We start from the raw sequence: 22,010 nt of genomic DNA, 5'->3' as shown, positions 1-22,010 counted from the left end.
CACGATAGCAAAAGACACAACTTTTTTTCCCACCATTTTTTTCCTGCATAGGTAGCTATCACAATTTCGACCAAATAAAGATATAAATAGTCACTAACCAAGAAACAACTTCATCAGATGATAGTCTGATAACATATTTATTGTATAGCATATGTTATGTTAGAAAAAAGTGCATATTTCAGGTATAAATCATAGTTTTACATTGCAGCCACCATCACAACTCTCACCAAAGCAACTAGAATAACTACAGAGACCAATGTGAATTACCTAAATACTCATCATAAAACATTTATGAAAAATACACAGCGTACAGCAAATGAAAGACAAAGATCTTGTGAATCCAGCCAATATTTCAGATTTTTTAAGTGTTTTACAGCGAAGACACAATATAGCATTATATTAGCTTACTACAATAGCCAACCACACAACAGCATTGATTCAAGCCAACAATAGCGATAACGAATAAACCAGCAAAAGATATTAATTTTTTCACTAACCTTCTCAAACTTCTTCAGATGACAGTCCTATAACATCATATTACACAATACATATAGAGTTTGTTCGAAAATGTGCATATTTAGCGGCACAAATCGTGGTTATACAATGAGAATAGTAGCCAAGCTGCCAACAATATGTCGGGAGAAATCTTGGGAGAGGCACCTAATCTAATCAGTAACTAATCATAAACTTGACTAAAAAATACAGGTTGGACAGCAAATGAAAGATACATTAGTTCTTAATGCAACCGCTGTGTTAGATTTTTAAAATGAACGTTACTACGACATACAGCGTGCGTTAAAGCGAGACCGCACCGAAATTAATGGCGGAACAGTAGTTTTACATTTTTCAACAGAACAACAAATTAACATCATAAATACTTCTTACTTTTTGATGAGCTCCCATCAGAATCTTGGGCAAGTTGTCCTTTGTCCAAAAGAATCGTTGCTCGGTTGTAGATTGTTGCCTTCAACTTTGGAATTAGCAGTAAACATTAGCCATGTGGCCCAGACGTGCCCAACTCACTATAACGCAGCACAAAGACATATCCGAAAATCGCAATATACTGATATAAACCGATATAACTCGGTTTAAAATAACAACATTATGATGTCTTTAACACCTATATCGAATAAAATCAGAGCCGGATATATCTAAGGGCTATAACGGGAGCTTTCTAGAACGCCATCCTGAGGTCTGTCTTGCGTCATGGCGAACGAAGGAAAGACTGGACCCCACGTTCCCAGTCCATTTATATGGCCTCAGATCTGCCTAGCAACTCCATTCCAAATCTCACTACTTGCTGACATCTAGGGGAAGGCGTATGCAGTGCATCTCAACCAATAGAAGACATGCAAATTAATAAACTGACCTCAGAACAGCCTGGCTGATTTCAGATTTCTCACAGGAAAATTGCTCCAACTTGAGTTCTGTTTTACTCACAGATATAATTCAAACGGTTTTAGAAACTAAAGAGTGTTTTCTATCCAATAGTAATAATAATATGCATATTGTACGAGCAAGAATTGAGTACGAGGCAGTTTAATTTGGGAAGGAAATTTTTACAAAAAGAAAACAGCACCCCCTATTGAGAAAAGGTTTTAATCAGCTTCTTGATATGCCACACCTCTCAGGTGGATGGATTATCTTTCTAAAGGAGAAATGCTCAGTAACAGGGATGTAAACACATTCGTGATCAAAATTTGAGAGAAATATGATTTCTATGAAACATTTCTGGGATCTTTTATTTCAGCTCATGAAACACGTTTCATTTATATTTTTGTTCAGTGTAAAATACATGTTCTCCATACAATCATCATGTTCTCTATACAGAATCATCCCAGCAGCGTGTTAAAAATAATGTTGTTGCGGGGCTGAAAAGAACTTGGGCCTAAGGGAAGTTAGACTTATTGGGAATTTGTGAAGTGTGTTTTACCTTGGACCTGAAGGGTTCAGGGAAGCCTCCATGTGGGATGCCAATGTGGCCCTGCAGGAACTCCACCACAGAGAGGGGGAAGGAGAGCTCATCAGCCCTCTCCTCCACCTCCGCCCTCGTCAGAGAGTTCTGCACCATGAACTGGGCCAGGTCGCCCACGATCTTAGAGGAGGGGGTCACCTGCATGCAGACAGACACAGAGTGGGCAGAGGAGAGAGGTGGAGTGAGATGAAAGATTTTATCCACAACATTACTGGTGCTACAGCCCATCGGTCATAGACTATTGTGTTTTACCATTGGAACCTCAAGCTGGCGTGCAAATTGGAAGTGAACAGAAGTGTGGTAGAGTCAAGGAGGGAGACCGAGATGAAAATTGTTTGAGAATAATTTTTTTTGCAGCCAACTGTAGGAACAGTGAAAAGACAAGACAACGAAAGGGGTTAGAATGAGGAGAGAGAAAAAAATATGCGTTATGAAAGTGAAGTAAGCGTGTCCACTATCGAACAGACACTGACTCACTGTGCCTGTGATATGGACAATATGACATCGAAGGAAACGAAGGAGGAGAAGAACAGAAAGTCAACTATCTCTGATCATTTAATTAAGCCCTAGGAAATGAAAACCAGCAAGGCAAGACCAAACGCTAGAAGATGCCATTGATTGGAGAGATCAGACAGAAGCATGGAGAACAGAACAGATAAGCTTTGCTCAAAGCTCCTTGGTTGATCTGACTTTAGGCAGCAGCGAGATTAATGGCTCCACTTTCTGCAAACTTATTCCCATTTCGGTTTTTATTTTGTCTTTGAGACAGTAGAGCCTCCCTCCCACGCACACATAGTTAAGAGAGAGTGAAAGGAGGGAGGTGAGGGAACAAATTGAGTGGGCAATTCATTCTGAAGTTCTCTTCAAAATCAGAAGAATACTTTTGTAAATCCGCCTTAAGAGCGATAATTATGAATCTGAAAAGACAATTCGTGAATGAGGAATGTGAGTTTTAGCACTTAATTTGAATTGCTGAAAATGAGGCCAGTGTTAAGGACACCAGGAGTCCGGTTGTCTCACCTTGATGAGGTCACCCAGCAGCTTGTTGGCCTCTGTGTAGGACTTTTTCACCTCCTTGAACTTGTGTCCCAGGCCCATGCTGTGAGCCTGGAAGTGCAGGTTGGTGTACTGGCCTCCTGGGATCTCGTTCTCATACACGTCAGCATTGCCAGACTTCATAGTGGCTGTACAGTCAAATGGTGCATAGAGCCCGCGAGCAACCTCCCAGTACTCACTGTAGTCATAGACATTCTCCAGAGATATGCCTGTTAAAGAGAGTGCAGAACAGCAAGAGAATTATAGGTATCTATAGATGCTGTCAGCACAAATACAATGAAACATTGTCTACAGTTGAAGTCGGAAGTTTACATACACCTTAGCCAAATACATTTAAACTCAGTTCTTCACAATTCCTGACATTTAATCAGAGTAAAAATTCCCTGTCTTAGGTCAGTTAGGATCACCACTTTAATTTAAGAATGTGAAATGTCAGAATAATAGTAGAGATAATGATTTATTTCATCACATTGACTACAGCTCAGAGTTCAACACCATAGTGCCCAAGAAGCTCATCACTAAGCTAAGGACCCTGAGACTAAACACCTCCCTCTGCAACTGGATCCTGGACTTAGACGGGCCGCCCCCAGGTGGTAAGGGTGGGCAACAACACGTCTGCCACGCTGATCCTCAACACTGGGGCCCCTCAGGGGTGAGTACTTAGTTTCTTTCAGTACTCTGTTCGCCCACGACTGTGTGGTCAAATAACTCCAACACCATCATTAAGTTTGCTGACGACACAACAGTGGAAGGGCTGATCACCGACAACAACGAGACAGACTATATAGAGGTCAGAGACCTGGCAGTGTGGTGCCAGGACAACAACCTCTCAGTGTGAGCAAGACAAAGGAGCTGATCGTGGATTATAGTTAAAGGAGGGCCGAACAGGCCCCGAATTAACATCGACAGGGCTGAAGTGGAGCAGGTCGAGAGTTAAGTTCTTTGGTGTCCACGTCATCAATAAACTATCATGGTCCAAACAATCCAAGGCAGTTGTGAACAACACCTTTTCCCCCTCAGATTTGGCATGGGTCCCCAGATCCTCAGAAAGTTCTACAGCTGCACCATCGAGAGCATCCTGACCGGTTGCATCACCACCTGGTATGGCAACTGCTCGGCATCTGACCGTAAGGCGCTACAGAGGGTAGCGTATACGGCCCAGTACATCACTGGGGCCAAGCTTCCTGACATCCATGAACTACAGTTGAAAGTTTACATACATGTTAGCCAAACACATTTAAACTCAGTTCTTCACAATTCCTGACATTTAATCAGAGTAAAAATTCCCTGTCTTAGGTCAGTTATGATTACCACTTTATTTTAAGAATGTGAAATGTCAGAATAATAGTAGAGAGAATTATTTATTTCAGCTTTTATTTCTTTCATCACATTCCCAGTGGGTCATAAGTTTACATACACTAAAATAGTATTTGGTAGCTTTGCCTTTAAATTGTTTAACTTGGGTCAAATGTTTCAGTTAGCCTTCCACAAGCTTCACCCAGTAAGTTGGGTGAATTTTGGCCCATTCCTCCTGACAGAGCTGGTGTAACAGTCAGGTTTGTAGGCCTCTTTGCTCGCACACACTTTCAGTTCTGCCCACAAATTTTCTATGGGATTGAGGTCAGGGCTTTGTGATGGTCACTCCAATACCTTGACTTTGTTGTCCTTAAGCCATTTTGCCACAACTTTGGAAGTATGCTTGGGGTCATTGTCCATTTGGAAGACCCATTTGCAACCAAGCTTTAACCTCCTGACTGATGTCTTGAGATGTTGCTTCAATATATCCACATCATTTTCGTTCTTCATGATGCCTTCTATTTTGTGAAGTGCACTAGTCCCTCCTGCAGCAAAGCACCCCCACAACATGATGCTGCCACCCCCATGCTTCACGTTTGGGATGGTGTTCTTTGGCTTGCAAGCATTTTCCTTTTTCCTCCTAACATAAGGATGGTCATTAAGGCAGTTCCATTTTTGTTTCATCGGACCAGTGGACATTTCTCCAAAAAGTACAATCTTTGTCCCCATGTGCAGTTGCAAATTGGCTTTTTTAAATGGCAGTTTTGGAGCAGTGGCTTCTTCCTTGCTGAGTGCCCTTTCAGGTTATGTTGATATAGGCCTCGTTTTACTGTGGATAGATACTTTTGTACCGGTTTCATCCAGCATCTTCACATGGTTCTTTGCTATTGTTCTGGGATTAATTTGCACTTTTGGCACCAAAGTACGTTCATCTCTAGGAAACAGAACGCGTCTCCTTCCTGAGCGGTACGATGGCTGCATGGTCCCAAGGTGTTTATACTTGCGTACTATTGTTTGTACATATGAATGTTTGGAAATTGCTCCCAAGGATGAACTAGACTTGTGGAGGTTTACAATTCTTTTTGGGCTGATTTCTTTTGATTTTCCCATAATGTCAAGCAAAGAGGCACTGAGTTTGAAGGTGGGCCTAGAAATACATCCACAGGTACACCTACAATTGACTCAAATTATGTCAATTAGCCAGAAACTTCTAAAGCCATGACATCATTTTCTGGAATTTTCCAAGCTGTTTAAAGGCACAGTCAACTTAGTGTATGTAAACTTCTGTCGCACTGGAATTGTGATACAGTGAATTATAAGTAAAATAATCTGTCTGTAAACAATTGTTGGAAAAATGACTTTGTCATGCAAAGTAGATGTCCTAACCGACTTGCCAAAACTATAGTTTGTTAACAAGAAATTTGTGGAGTAGTTGAAAAACAAGTTAATGACTCAACCTAAGTGTATGTAAACTTCCGACTTCAACTGTAAGTTAAACGTGATGTGTTGATCTACTGTATGTGGGAGGCATGCCAGAGAACACTTTAAAGTTTATCAGTGTGGTGCTCACCACTTAGGCATTCAAGGTCTTCCAAAGCAGGAACGAACAGACAGAGACAGACAGAGACAGAGACAGAGACAGAGACAGAGACAGACAGAGACAGACAGACAGAGACAGACAGACAGAGACAGACAGACAGAGACAGACAGACAGAGACAGACAGACAGAGACAGACAGAGACAGACAGAGACAGAGACAGAGACAGACAGAGACAGAGACAGACACACAGAGACAGACACACAGAGACAGACACACAGAGACAGACATACAGAGACAGACATACAGAGACAGAGACAGACACACAGAGACAGAGACATACAGAGACAGAGACAGACACACAGAGACAGAGACACAGAGACAGAGACACAGAGACAGAGACACAGAGACAGACACACAGAGACAGACACACAGAGACAGACACACAGAGACAGACACACAGAGACAGACACACAGAGACAGACACACAGAGACAGACACACAGAGACAGACACACAGAGACAGACACACAGAGACAGACACACAGAGACAGACACACAGAGACAGACACACAGAGACAGACACACAGAGACAGACACACAGAGACAGACACACAGAGACAGACACACAGAGACAGAGACACAGAGACAGACACACAGAGACAGAGACACAGAGACAGAGACACAGAGACAGACACAGAGACAGACACACAGAGACAGACACAGAGACAGAGACAGACACACAGAGACAGACACAGAGACAGAGACAGAGACAGAGACAGAGACAGACAGAGACAGACAGACAGTCAGTCAATGCACCCTCTACTGCCAATACCCTCATTTAAACCCGATGACCGATCATATTGCCTGTTGCTATAATTACAATTAGCTCCATGCTTCACCTGGCAACAAACACAACTCCAAGACACACACTCACAGGCCAGCGCACACACACACACAGGCCACAAATTCTCCAACCAATCTCAGAGACTAGTGAATTTTAAGCTTTGATATCCATCTGAAGCTTCCCACTCCCTAAACCATACACATCTATTGGCACATATCCATCAGCATGAGAGGAGGAAATTGAAAAGAGAAAGCGAGCGAATGAGAGAGAGTGTGACATTGACCACATTTCCTGTCCCTCAGGACTAGAGCTGACTTAAAGATGATCTATACACCACAAGGGAGAGAACAAGGGACCTTCCCCAGAGGGGAGCCCCCAGTGCAGATGAAAGATGGATGGCTAGAAAGATTAAAGAAGTGAAGTGCTCAGAAGTAATTTAAGAGCAAGAAAATGTGGATGAGAAGGGATCACGGAAAAGAGGAAAGGTGAAAAAGACTAAATGAGACACTTGAGGATTTTCTGGAAACAATTACCATTAGTTAGGATTAAGAAACGAGTCAACACAATCAATATGGACAAATGGGACCGAGGCAGTAACATTTTTTGGGGTTAAGTGCCTTGCTCAAGAGCACCGACAGATTTTTCACCTCTGTCGGCTCGTGTATTCGAACTAGCGACCTTTCGTAGCAGACCAAAAGAGCGCTTAGACAACTAAGAGAGCATACTAGTGGGAAGAAATACAATTTAGAACAGTCTTATCATCCTGTCTCATGCATGAATACCCAAAGTCATATTTGGAATTAATTTAGAAATTATTTGACAATAAATGGATAAAAACTGTACTGCACTAAAGCGCAACATTTCAAAAGGGAGAAGGGAATATGACCGAATTTGCTTGACATTTCAATTACCTAGGCAGCCTTCTACTCAGTGAGAAGGAGCAGGAGAGAGAAAGCGAGAGAGATTGGTAGACTTCACGGGAATAAATAAAAATCAACAAAGAAAACAACATGTCTTTTTCTCAGAATGTGAGCATTCTGATCGGTTTAAAACTCCTTGTCGAGAGCACAATCATATACACACTCCAACAGGAAATTTAGTTGTGCTTTGTGTCCTTGAACAGTAATTATCGGAATGAGAGAATCTGGAGACCATAGATGCACATGTTTTGAAATGGAAAATTGGAACAAGCTAAAGAAAGATGCTAAATTGCACCTCTAGGCCGTCTACGCTTTCATCGACTCGGATCCAACAAAACAATTTCTGGGTTATAATCATTTTGAAAACTACTCAATTTCACAGCGTGGATTGGGCTTTAGAATAATCTCGCAGAGTCCTGCCACATTTCATTTTCTAAAAAGGACATTTCCTTTAGTAAAAACTAGATTAACTGGATTAGAACGAGAAACAACGAACTAACTGTTAAGTGCTCACTTGTGCTCAGGTAGCGTAGAATTCCCAACAGTACACCAGTACATGGTCAAGTCATTTCAGAGCAGCTGCTACCTCCATTCTCCTCATGACTAATTCATTATGGATGGAGTTTTATATTCTCAAGTGTTGTTCAATTCTAAACAAACAGCAACTCCAGTATTTCATTTGCCTCCACTTTGTTTCAGGTGGCCTACGATAAGGCTCTAATTAAGGGTTTACAAGCAGCTAATCAAATCCTGATTCATTGTGTACAAAATAAATTTATTAAGCCATTTCATGGCTGTTGTAGGAGGGATTAGATGCTCATCAATTGTGAGAATATTCCAGAGGGTTTCCTATTATCTTCTACTCTTTGTTAATCTAACCAATACCAATTAAAAAGAACAGCCCTTCAAACCTTGTCCTCCATCTTTCATGAATCAAAGCACACTGTAACCATCTAAGTGATAAGTGGTGGCAGGGTGATAGCACTAGCCTGCTGCTGAATGGTTCCCTCCTAAATAACAATGCCACACAGGGGCAATGATCTCGCCTCACGGCCGTTCCCCTAGCAACATGGATGGCTGCAGCCATGAGAACTTGGTTCTGACCACGTTTCTGTTCCCACGCAGAGACAGAGCTTTACGGAGCCTTGCAGGCCAGGTCATTACAGCGGGTTAAGACTCATCTGCTGCAGTAATGTCTCAATTAACTGAAGGTCGCGGGGTCGTGTGTGAGCTATGTGCGGCCTATCTTTCCTGTGCCTTTTCCTTTAGTTCCCGCTCCCCGTTGCCCTCTCCCTCTCCACAACAAACATACTTAATTTTCCTCTGCTTACATTACAATCTGCACATGTACTGCATCATCTCCCACGTGTTCATATTCTCTAAGTTTTATCCTTTAAGGTTGTCTTTGTTTTTTCCTGTTGAGGTGAAGGGGATAAGTAGAGTGGCGACACACTAAGCATCAGCACAATTCAGTTGTCACTATGTCTAAATGGCTGGCAGCTCACTCTATGTCTAAATGGCTGGCAGCTCACTCTATGTCTAAATGGCTGGCAGCTCACTCTATGTCTAAATGGCTGGCAGCTCACTCTATGTCTAAATGGCTGGCAGCTCACTCTATGTCTAAATGGCTGGCAGCTCACTCTATGTCTAAATGGCTGGCAGCTCACTCTATGTCTAAATGGCTGGCAGCTCACTCTATGTCTAAATGGCTGGCAGCTCACTCTATGTCTAAATGGCTGGCAGCTCACTCTATGTCTAAATGGCTGGCAGCTCACTCTATGTCTAAATGGCTGGCAGCTCACTCTATGTCTAAATGGCTGGCAGCTCACTCTATGTCTAAATGGCTGGCAGCTCACTCTATGTCTAAATGGCTGGCAGCTCACTCTATGTCTAAATGGCTGGCAGCTCACTCTATGTCTAAATGGCTGGCAGCTCACTCTATGTCTAAATGGCTGGCAGCTCACTCTATGTCTAAATGGCTGGCAGCTCACTCTATGTCTAAATGGCTGGCAGCTCACTCTATGTCTAAATGGCTGGCAGCTCACTCTATGTCTAAATGGCTGGCAGCTCACTATGTCTAAATGGCTGGCAGCTCACTCTATGTCTAAATGGCTGGCAGCTCACTCTATGTCTAAATGGCTGGCAGCTCACTCTATGTCTAAATGGCTGGCAGCTCACTCTATGTCTAAATGGCTGGCAGCTCACTCTATGTCTAAATGGCTGGCAGCTCACTCTATGTCTAAATGGCTGGCAGCTCACTCTATGTCTAAATGGCTGGCAGCTCACTCTATGTCTAAATGGCTGGCAGCTCACTCTATGTCTAAATGGCTGGCAGCTCACTCTATGTCTAAATGGCTGGCAGCTCACTCTATGTCTAAATGGCTGGCAGCTCACTCTATGTCTAAATGGCTGGCAGCTCACCTGTGTTGAATTTGGTTCCCTTGGTGCAGGCGACAATGGCTCCCATGCTGGGCTGCGATGTCATCCCAGCCATGGAGTCCACAGCGACGTCTACGATGTCGGCCCCGGCCTCGGCACACGCCAGCATGGCGGCCACGCCGGCGCCTGCCGTGTCATGGGTGTGGACGTGAATGGGCATGTCAGGGAAACGGTCCCTCAGAGCACCAATCAGCATCCGGCTAGAATCAGGCTTCAGCAGCCCTGCCATGTCCTAAAGAAAGAGCGAGGAGTCAACAAGACACACACATACTATTTATGCCCGAGTTGCTGATTTCAAGAATTTGTAAATAGCGGAATATAAATAAAATGTGTAATTGGTTAGGATAAACCACATTACTGGGTTTGATGACAGGGCAGGTTCAGTGCCAGTCTACCTTGACATTCAGTATGTGTGTTCCAGCTCTGACCAGCTCATCAGCCAGCTTCAGGTAGTAGTCCAGAGAGTACTTCTGCCTCATGGGGTCAGACACATCTCCTGTGTAGGAGATGGAGGCCTCCACCACGCCCCCGGCAGCCCCAGCAGCCTCCATACCCAGCATCAGGTTGGGCAGGTAGTTCAGAGAGTCGAAAACACGGAAGATGTCCATGCCGTTCTCCTTGGCCACCTCACAGAACCTGGTCAGAACCATTGAAAGGTGGATGAGTACATGCTTCAAATGAAGAACCCTTGGGTTTAAGGGTGATACTTTCAAGAAATACTATGCAGACGATGACCGTCAAACTGTGAAGCCTGGGGTTGAGACGATGTGTGTTCTGGTTGGAGTAGGGGTGTTTGATCCAGGGCAGAGGTACTGACTTGAACACTGCGTTGTCGGGGTAGTTGGTGTAGCCCACAGCGTTGGCTCCTCTCAGCAGCATCTGGAAAGGCACATTGGGCAGCAGAGCTCTCAGCTCCTGCAGTCGTTTCCATGGACACTCACACAGGAAACGCATTGCCACATCAAAAGTGGCACCTACTCAGAAGAGGAACGATCAATATCTGCCATAGCAACAGACTCCATTGACGATAAAGTCCATCAACATAGACAGTAAATGGACAGATTCCCCTGAATAGACAATCTCTCCTAGTCCTCCAGAGACTGATGGACTCCCTCCCTAGTCTGATGTCCAGCTCCCTCAACATCAAAAATGTTTTTGGACACTGTCACAATAGATTTTCTTCGAAGGGTGCCAAGACGATTTTCTGCGGCCTTAGTTTGTAAAAAAAAGAGGAAAAAAAAAGTGCTATCCAAATAAAACATGGATTTCATAAGTCACTTTGCTACAGATGGAGACGGAGCCTTTCTTCAGTCTTTACTTAGAAACGTACCGCCAGTCTGCCCGTATCAACTTCAAAAAGCCCCCCCCCCCCCGCTTTTCTTCAGACTAGAGGAGAGCTCACTCCTGAGTAACCCAGACGCAGTACAGTCGACTCACTTGCTCTGCTCAACGATGTGAACCTGGCCCTGGGGCGGTGTCATATTTTCCCTTCACCCTAGCAGTTGATTCTATTTGACCTTTTAACTGAAAAAGTGTGACTTTTGAAAACATAACGTCTATAAATGATGCCACTGAAACATAGGCGGGCGGCAGATTCAGACCAGAGCAAAGCAGAAAGCGCAGATTGAGATGGAGAAAAGTGTGATAGTAGAAAAAAGAGAGAGAGAATAAAGGAGTACAGGCTACAAGAGTTGCTCACCTCCCCAGTTCTCCACGCTAAAGAGATTGCTGAAGTTATGGGCCACGAAGGGGGCGACCTGTTTGAGGTCGTGCGTGCGGACACGTGTGGCTAGGAGAGACTGGTGGGCATCTCTGAAGGTGGTGTCCATGAGCAGCAGACCCTTGTGGGCACGCACCGCCTTGGCAAAGCCCTCTGGACCCTCCCTCAAGAGGACTTCCCGGAACCCAACCGGAGGCTCACCTAATCCACATCAATACATACAGCTTTCACTATGTTGTACTGACTAAATCAAGACAACAATTGACTGCTACAAGGAAAAAAAACTGATGTTTTACAGGAAGCTGGTAGGAGGTTGTGTAGGGTTGGAGTCTTACCCAGAGGAATGGGTGGGATCACAGGATCGATAGAGGAGGGCTTGGCCTTCACTGGGATGGGAGTGGTGGGGCCATTTACCATCACATGACCTGAAACCGGACAGCAGGAGGGGGATCAGAAAACTCTGAGTTGGTCATCGTTGCAGGCATTTCACACCAACCAATATCATTATATGGGAGACAAAAATACTACACTCCAGACAGCATATCTTCAAGGAAAATACTGACTCATAGTAAAGGTGTCATTTATGTGAATGGATGATGTCAGAGTTCAATAGGACATGATGTACAATACACTCCATGGGTAGGCAATGCTTGAAGAAACAGTTGTGCCGTCAACAGGCTTTTAGTGCCGTCAACTAACTAACTCACCTCTTGATCTAGGGAGGGGAGTTTTAATTGTTAAATGAATCAAGACTATCATTAGCTGCACTTCAGATGACTGAGTAAGTGTTGACATGTCTAAGTGTGAAATATAATCATCTATACACACAAAGAAATGTAGAATTCTGAAATAAACAATGGTATGAACTGGAGTTCAAGCAGAGTTTAAAAAAACAGTGCAGTGAGTTGAAGACCATTTTACCCAGGTAGTGCAGCAGCTTCTGGGCTCGGTTCTGGACCGGCTTAAGGTTGAAGAGCTCCTGGTTCTCATCTATGAACTGGGTGTCAACGGTACCATACAGGAACTGATCATTACTAAGAACATTCTGGAGGAAGGGGATGTTGGTCTGTGCAGAGAAAAAAGGAGGGCGAGAGAATGGAGGAAAGCGATGTTAAAATGACAAAACGGTTGACAAGACAGTTTGCATGATCGAGAACACCAGGGACCAAGAGAGAGAGCAGTGCCTGAAAATGCAAAAACACTGCTCAAGTGCAAATGGTCTTGGAGGGCTGTGAGGTCATTCTGCGGTCAGTCCCAAATCAAATGACTTACAACACTCAATACCGTCACACTGAGTCCCATCCTCTGTGAGCACTATCAGGCCAAAACACACAGCGCAGAATACACAATGTGATCAGTGAGCAAAACAATCCCAGCTAATCCTCAACATATGCACTGCATGTTCCCCTGTGCCCTGCTGCACATCTGTCTCAGGTGCCCTGGGGTACACAGAGCAAGAAGCCACAGCCAGAGAGAGCGCGATGCAGAGAGAGCGAAGAAATGAGAGACACAGAGAGAGAATAGAAATGAGGATAGTATAGGCTACTGCTCAAGTCTCAATATCTTAGTCCATCTCTTCTACACACTTCAAAACAGCATATAGTCTAGTAAGCCTACACAGTGCCAGAGCTCGTACTGTACTGTAGACCTAATTACAGGGCCTGTAGCCACAATGCATCTCAAAGTAGAAGATTGGTTGTACAGTAGGAGCTGAGCATTTAGATATTTTACGCCTACTCTTATGGGTAAAAATAAAAAAGCTATGCATAAGCCTCTTTGGTCATAATTAGGGTTGCAAAGGGAGGGTACATTACTGGAAACTTTCTAAGTTTACCAGTAAACTAACTCCATTTTGGTAACTTAAGGATTTTAAGTAACTTAACTTTTGCGTACTTCAAAATTATTACAAGTGTCTTTAATCTCTGGCCCTCTGTGTGGCTTTATCACATGTAAAATAATCAAATAAGAATGACAAAAGCTGTAAAACTATCCTATTTTACACCGAGTGTACAAAACATTATAAACACCTTCCTAATATCGAGTTGCATCCCATTTTGCCCTCAGAACAGCCTCAATTCGTCAGGGCATGGACTTCACATGGATGCTGGCCCACGTTGACTCCAATGCTTCCCACAGTTGTGTCAAGTTGGCTGGATGTCCTTTGGGTGGTGGACCATTCTTGATACACATGGGGGAAAACAGTTGAGGGTGAAAAGCCCTGCAGCGTCGCAGTTCTTGACACAACCCCATTCTGAAAGGCACACATACACAATCCAAGTTTAAATTGTCTCACTTAAAAAAAACTTGACTTAACTTGTCTCCTCCCCTTCATCTACACTGCTTGAAGTGGATTTAACAAGTGACATCATTAAGTCATCATAGCGATCGCCTTGATTCACCTGGTCAGTCCATGTCATGTAAGAAGCAAGTGTTCCTAATTTTTTGTAAACTCAGTGTATAAACCATTAACTTAGTGAATACCATTGGTATTGAATGAGGGTTTCAGAATGAATTATCCTTTATATGTCTCGGTTGTAAAGGTTTTGGTGCCAAACTGGTGGCAGCTGTGAAAAGTCAATAATTGCAGAGTTAATTGAAAATATTCCCATTGTTAATTAGAATCTTTTTTTCCATTATATTAGGCTATTTTCTCTTGAACCCTATGGTCCATGGACTACAAAGTCATGGACAATAATATGAAGTAATAAAAAAAGAATATCAAATAATATGGATACACCCCTTGACTATTTCCACATTTTGTTGTGTTACAGCATGAATTTAAATGGATTACATTAAGATTTGTCACTTGCCTACACGTGAAGGTGGAATTATGTTTTTACATTTTTTTCTTCAAATTAATACATTTCAAAGGTTTATGCAATATTAAGCCTACTGTGCCAAAGCAATTTAGAGCTGTTAAACGGGAGTGACAAGTGTATTGATAACAGTAATATCAAAATTCCTCTTTTAATAACTAACAGAATTGGTTAAAAAAAGGCTATGCATGCCAACATATTAGCCAAGAATTAAGATGTTTATAATCAGAGCAGGAGCTGAGCCTGTCTGCCCACACTCATCGCTTGCTCCCCCCACCAACAGTGAACAAAAATATAAAATGCAACATGTAAACTGTTGGTCCCATGTTTCATTAGCTGAAATAAAATGTCCTAGAAATGTACCATACGCACAAAAATACTTGTTTAAATTCTGTGGACAAATTGGTTTACATCCCTGTTAGTGTGCATTTCAAGACACTGATCAAACAGCATGACCATTACACAGGTGCACCTTCTGCTGGGGACAATAAAAGGCCAGTCTAAAATGTGCATTTGTCCCAACACAATGCCACAAGTTGAGGGAGCGTGCAATTGACATGCTGACTGCAGGAATGTCCACCAGAGCGGTTTCCAGGGAATTGAATGTTCATTTCCCTACCATAAGCCGCCTTTCGTTTAGGAGAATTTGGCTGTATGTCCAATCGGCTTCACAACCGCAGACCACACCAGCCCAGGACCTCAACATTTGGCTTCTTCACCTGCGGGATGATCTGAAACCTTCCACCTGAACAGCTGATGAAATGGAGTTTTCACAACCGTAGAATTTCTGCACAAACTGTCTCAGAGAAGCTCATCTGCGTGCTCGTCGTCCTCACCTGGGTCTTCACCTGACGTTGTAACCGACTTCAGTGAGCAAATGCTTACCCCTCAGAGCCTGGTTCCTCTCTAGGTTTCTTCCTAGGTTCCGGCCTTTCTAGGGAGTTTTCCCTAGCCACCACGCTTCTACATCTGAATTGCTTGCTGTTTGGGGTTTTAGGCTGGGTTTCTGTACAGCACTTTGTGACATCAGCTGATGTAAAAAGGGCTTTATAAATAAAATTGATTTGATTGACCTTTGATGGCCACTGGCACGCTGGAGAAGTGTGCTCTTCACGTATGAATCCTGGTTACAACTGCACTGGGCAGATGGCAAATAGCGTGTATGGCATCGTGTGGGCGAGTGGTTTGCTTACGTCAATGTTGTGAACAGAGTGGCCCATGGTGGCGGTGGGGTTATGGTATGGGCAGGCATTAGCTACGGACAACGAACGCGATGGCAATTTGAATGCACAAAGATACCGTGACGAGATCCTGGAGGCCCATTGTTGTGCCATTCACCTGCCGCCATCACTTCAGCCTGATCAACTCAATGCGAAGGAGATGTGTTGCGCTGCATGAGGCAAAATGGTGGTCACACCAGATACTGACAGGTTTTCTGATCCACGTCCCACCCTTTTTCTTTTAAAGGTATCTGTGACCAACAGATGTATTTTCTGTATTCCCAGTCATGTGAAACCCATAGATAAGGGGCTAATTAATTTATTTCAACTGAAAGACTTTCTTATATGAACTGTAACTCAGTAAAATATTTGAAAATGTTGCATGTTGAGTTTATATTTCTGTTCTGCGTATACAGTGCATTCAGAAAGTATTCAGACCCCTGGACTTTTCCCACATTGTTATGTTACAGCCTTACTCTAAAATTGATTAAATTGTTTTTCTTCCTTCATCAATCTACGACAATGCCCCATAATGACAAAGCAAAACAGGATTTTAGAAATGTTCGCAAATGTATATAAAAAAAACTGAAATATGACATTTACATAAGTATTCAGACCCTTTACTCAGTACTTTGTTGACGCATCTTTGATAGCAATTACAGCTTCGAGTCTTCTTGGGTATGACGCTACAAGCTTGGCACACCTGTATTTGGGGAGTTTCTCCCAATGTTTCTCTGCATAACCTCTCAAGCTCTGTCAAGTTGGATGGGGAGCGTCGCTTCATAGCTATTTTTAGGTCTCCCCAGAGATGTTTGATCGGGTTCAAGTCCGGGCTCTGGCTGAGCCACTCCGAGACTTGTCCCGAAGCCACTCCTGCGTTGTCTTGGCTGTGTGCTTAGGGTCGTTGTCCTGTTGGAAGGTGAACCTTTGCCCCAGTCTAAGGTCCTGAACGCTCTGGAGCAGGTTTTCATCAAGGATCCCTCTGTGCTCCGTTCATCTTTTCCTCAGTCCTGACTAGTCTCCCAGTCCCTGCCACTGAAAAACATCCCCACAGCATGATGCTGCCACCACCATGCTTCACCTTAGGGATAGTGCCAGGTTTCCTCCAGCCGTGACGGATGGCATTCTGGCCAAGGAGTTCAATCGTGGTTTCATCAGATCAGAGAATCTTGTTTCTCATGGTCAGAGTTCTTATGGTGCCTGAGGAGTGGCTTCCGTCTGGCCACTCTACCATAAAGGCCTGATTGGTGGAGTGCTGCATAGATGGTTGTACTTCTGGAAGGTTATCCCATCTCCACACAGGAACTCTGTCAGAGTATCCATCAGGTTCTTGGTCACCTCCCTGACCAAGGCCCTTCTCCCCTGATTGCTCAGTTTGGCCGGGCAGCCAGCTGTAGGAAGAGTCTTGGTGGTTCCAAACTTCTTCCATTTAAGAATGATGGAGGCCACTGTGTTCTTGGGTACATTTAATGCTGCAGAATTTCTTTTGTACCCTTCCCCAAATCTGTGCCTCGACATTCCTGTCTCGGAGCTCCATGGACAATTCCCTCGACCTCATGGCTTGGTGTTTGCTCTGATATGCACTGTCAACTGTGGGACCTTATATAGACAGGTGTGTGCCTTTCCAAATCATGTCCAATTAATTGAATTTACCACATAGTGGATTCCAATCAAATTGTAGAAACATCAAGGATGATCAATGGAAACAGGATGCACCTAAGCTCAATTGAGTCTGATAGCAAAGGGTCTGAATACTTATGTAAATAAGGTATGTTTATTTTTAATACATTGCAAAAATGTCTAAAAACCTGTTTTCACTTTGTCATTATGGGGTATTGTGTGTAGATTGATGAATGTTTTTTACTTAATCCATTTTAGATTAAGGCTGTAACATAACAAAACATGGAAAAAGTCAAGGGGTCTGAACACTTTACCGAATGCACTGTATATGAGCAAGTCTGCCTTGAAAATATTGGTTCAAACACCAAATAAAGTTTGTAAACTTTGAGAAAAGCAAAATTAGTCCATAATGGTTGCATCAGTATGATGGTTATGATTACAGTATGCTGCAATTCATTAGATTTGGTATTCAATGTTGATGTAAAAACTACAAATTGGATCGTTCTTGTTCTCCATTTATGTAAGAATATGAGATGTAGCTTGTGCCCTGACACTCCCTGCTCTCTAACTGTTTTGTGAGTCTTGCTGTTAATAACTTGGGAAACCATCAAGAACAAACCTTGTTTCATTTATATTACGTTTTCAGAATGACTGCTTCAAGTGGGCGGGACGAGAAAAAAAACCAACCCTTTAAGGACAATGCATCTGGGAAACGCTTCAAGGCCTCTTCTTTGGACCGAGTGATCAATTACGCATCCATGAAACCGCTTCCAAATTAGCCATTCATGATTAAAAGAAAGGCACAAAAAAATAAAAATAAAAATCAGGTCAGTTTGCCTCAAATATTCACTAATTTGTCAACTGGCAAAATTTCTGACAGTGCTGTGAAGATTGCCAGCCCCAGTGGGTTTTTTCTGCACTCTCTGACGGTACTGTTCTGTAAGGTTCAGCGTGCCAAGCACTGCTGTCCATGGTCTAGAAAGGATCCTCTGCCATGGGACGTGCATCCTCCATTGCCCAGACTGAATAACTATGGATTGAAGCAAAATCAATTTCCCTCTGCAGCTTCACCATGTAAATCATTCCACAAAATTTCCTGCAGCTAGATTAGATTCCCACATTTTTCATCTAAATTATACACAACAGTCAAAATGAGAGAGGTCTATGTGGTGAAAGACCCATGTCACATCTTCATACACACCAGAGTAAACAAGAAATGACTAAGAAAATCAGTAGACTAAATAACCATTATGTTGTATCAGGAGGCCTGCATGACCAAGCTCTCATTGGTTTGATGCATACAACAGTTTCACTGTAGGGTGCGTGCTACACTGTACCAAGTCCTCTATATATATCCCCAGTGTATGACTGGCTGAGGTTGAGTCACTCCCCTCACCTAAAAACCCACAACTAGCCCAGAGTAGAATAAAAACAAGGATGAGAGGAACCATTGGGAGGAGGAAGATGGGGCTAAGCCTCCCCTCCTCTCCTTTGTCTTGTTCCCTCAAACTCAGGGTAAAAAGCCATGCTGTCAGATTCAGCTATAGCGCTGGTGTTAACCTGTATTAACCTTAATCTCTTCTGTTTGGGTTGAGAATCCTACTGTAGTCCTCTGTGTTCGTCTTTATCATCCGTATTGATTCTTTCTTTCGAATGCCATAGCGTACATCCCCAGACCACTGCATGGAAAACAAGCAAGTATTACAATTTTCTTTATTCGCTCCAAAAACTGCTGAACAGTCAGATATCCCTCAACCACAACTTAACATTCAAAGCGCATTGGGGAACATTGCGATCAACTTGTTAAATAATTGATAATGACTTTTAATACAAATTAATCAAAATGTTGAATAATTGATAAGAGGAGAATGGCTTACCAAGGAAAACTTCAGAAAGGACTCAGATGTATATTAGCTCACTTTAATCCATTGTTCAAGATGAGTACAGCTGACTGATGCTTCGTCGTCAAGCTGACATCTTCCTCAGATTGACCTTTCTCAAAACCATCTATCCTGTTAGTCACTTTACACCTACCGGTCAAAAGTTTTAGAACACCTACTCATTCAAGGGTTTTTCTTTATTATTTTTACTATTTTCTACATTGTAGAATAATAGTGTAGACATCAAAACTATGAAATAACACATATGGAATCATGTAGCAACCCCCAAAAATGTTAAATAAATCAAAATATATTTGAGATTCTTAAAAGTAGCCACCCTTTGCCTTGACAGCTTTGCACACTCTTGGCATTCTCTCAACCAGCTTCATGACGTAGTCACCTGGAATGGATCTCAATTAAAAGGTGGGCCTTGTTGAAAGTTCATTTGTGGAATTTCTTTCCTTCTTAATGCGTTTGAGCCAATCAGTTGTGTCGTGTCAAGGTAAGGGAGGTATACAGAAGACATCCCTATTTAGTAAAATAATAAGTGCATATTATGTCAAGAACAGCTCAAATAAGCAAAGAGAATTGACAGTCCATCATTACTTTAAGACATGAAGGTCAGTCAATTCGGAAAAAGTCAAGAACTTTGAAAGTTTCTTCAAGTGCAGTACCAAAAACCATCAAGCGCTATGATGAAACTGGTTCTCATGAGGACCGTCACAGGAAAGGAAGACCCAGAGTTACCTCTGCTGCAGAAGATAAGTTCATTAGTTTCCAGCCTAAGAAATTGCAGCCCAAATAAATGCTTCAGAGTTCAAGTAAGAGACACATATCAACATCAACTGTTCAGAGGAGACTGCTTGGATCAGGCCTTCATTGTCGAATTGCTGCAAAGAAACCACTACTAAATGACACCAATAAGAAGAAGAGACTTGCTTGGGCCAAGAAACACGAGCAATGGACATTAGACCGGTGGAAATCTGTCCTTTGGTCTGATGAGTCCAAATTTGAGATTTTTGGTTCCAACCGCAGTCGGTCTCTCTCTCTCTCTCTGGGGATCTGAGCCTTAGAACCATGCCTCAGGACTACCTGGCCTGATGACTCTTTGCTGTCCCCAGTCCACATGGTCATGCTGCTGCTGCTCCAGTTTCAACTGTTCTGCCTGCCGCTATGGAACCCTGACCTGTTCACTGGATGCACTACCTTGTCGCGGACTTGCTGTTTTGGGCTCTCTCTACCGCATCTGCTGTCTCTAACTCTGAATGATTGGCTATGAAAAGCCAACTGACATTTACTCCTGAGGTGTTGACCTGTTGCACCCTCTAGAACCACTGTGATTATTTATTATTTGTTTAACACTTATGGTTATTACATGATTCCATTTGTGTTATTTCATAGTTTTGATGTCTTCACTATTATTCTATAATGTAGAAAATCATAAAAATAAAGAAAAACCCTTCAATGAGTAGGTGTGTCCAAACTTTTGACTGGTACTGTATGTTAACTTTGATTGTGTCCGATGAAACAGATCTTTCAAAGTTTTAGGCAACATTAAGCCTACGTGGCCAAAGCAATTTAGAGTTGTTAAACCGGGAGTGACAAGTGTGTTGATAACGGTAATATCAAAATTCCTCTTTTAATAACTAACAGAATTGGTTAAAAAAGGCTATGCATGCCAACATATTAGCCAAGAATTAATTTGTTTATAATCAGAGCCGGAGCTGAGCCTGTCTGCCCACAATCATCGCTTGCTCCACCGTAGCTCACCAGCTGTTGTACAGTGAACAAAAATATAAAACGCAACATGTAAACTGTTGGTCCCATGTTTCATGATTCCATATGTGTTAGTTGTGAGGGCTTCGCTACGATTATACAATGTAGAAAGTAGTAAAAAATAAAGAAAAATCCTGGAATGAGTAGGAGTGTCCAAACTTTTGACTGGTACCTGCTTAATTATTAATATTATGGTGTTTCTATTCCATGAAAAACAAAAAAAATCTGGGTTTCTGTTAGGATGGAACAGAAAATATGGCGCTGTACAACGTGACGGTCAGTTCATAGATAGGCTACATACACAGATCGGCTACATACTGTAGCTAGCTACACATCCATAGGCATACAGTTATTTTTATCCTCCACTACACAATAGGTAAATAAATAGTTAACTAGCTATGTTACTTCAGCTGTATTGCAAGGCAAATATAAGCAAGGCAAATATAAGCAAGGCAAATATAAGCAAGGCAAGCTAACACAAATTGTACATTCAATTTGCAGTAAATGCTTTAGCTAGCTAGATTCTTTACATCCACTGTTCCACAAGACAACAGCCTGGTTTGCTGGTTCTCTCAGGAGTCCCTAAAACATGAAACACAAATTACAAATTCCTACTCATGTCATAACACTAGCTAGCTAGCTGGCTAATGTTAGCTAGTCAGCTAACTTGCTAAATAGCAATGTTAGTAAATTAACTTCATGACAAAAAAACATGCAATCATTTGTCTCTACATTAACATATTCCTCTCAATTGTACATTTTTAGCTTGACTCGTTATAACAGGTGGCTCGCGTCAAATTTGTCATTGGAACCACTCGATAGGATTGGTCATATAAAACCCTTGGGACCCAAATGCATATTGAGTGCACTAACTCCCTCTTGTGGTGGTCTGGAGCAATGCAGCCGTGA

At 42.7% G+C, this 22,010-nt stretch overlaps 1 protein-coding gene across 1 annotated transcript in view; it reads right to left on the bottom strand.

The window, feature by feature from the left end:
• Positions 1 to 22,010, bottom strand: part of LOC129868891 (pyruvate carboxylase, mitochondrial-like) — a 99,090-nt gene that overhangs the window by 11,186 nt on the left and 65,894 nt on the right. Inside the window, exons 11-18 of the mRNA XM_055943214.1 lie at positions 12,711 to 12,855; positions 12,125 to 12,214; positions 11,769 to 11,990; positions 10,887 to 11,043; positions 10,465 to 10,705; positions 10,052 to 10,301; positions 2,996 to 3,240; positions 1,934 to 2,113 (exon numbers count right to left, since the gene is read on the bottom strand). Of these exons, the coding sequence (XP_055799189.1) occupies positions 1,934 to 2,113; positions 2,996 to 3,240; positions 10,052 to 10,301; positions 10,465 to 10,705; positions 10,887 to 11,043; positions 11,769 to 11,990; positions 12,125 to 12,214; positions 12,711 to 12,855 (1,530 nt within the window). The remainder of the gene's footprint in view (positions 1 to 1,933; positions 2,114 to 2,995; positions 3,241 to 10,051; positions 10,302 to 10,464; positions 10,706 to 10,886; positions 11,044 to 11,768; positions 11,991 to 12,124; positions 12,215 to 12,710; positions 12,856 to 22,010) is intronic.

This window comes from Salvelinus fontinalis, chromosome 13, assembly GCF_029448725.1.
Source record: "Salvelinus fontinalis isolate EN_2023a chromosome 13, ASM2944872v1, whole genome shotgun sequence".
Classification (NCBI taxonomy): domain Eukaryota; kingdom Metazoa; phylum Chordata; class Actinopteri; order Salmoniformes; family Salmonidae; genus Salvelinus; species Salvelinus fontinalis.
Note: the sequence above shows the minus strand (reverse complement) of the source record. Positions and strands in the feature narration are given on the sequence as shown.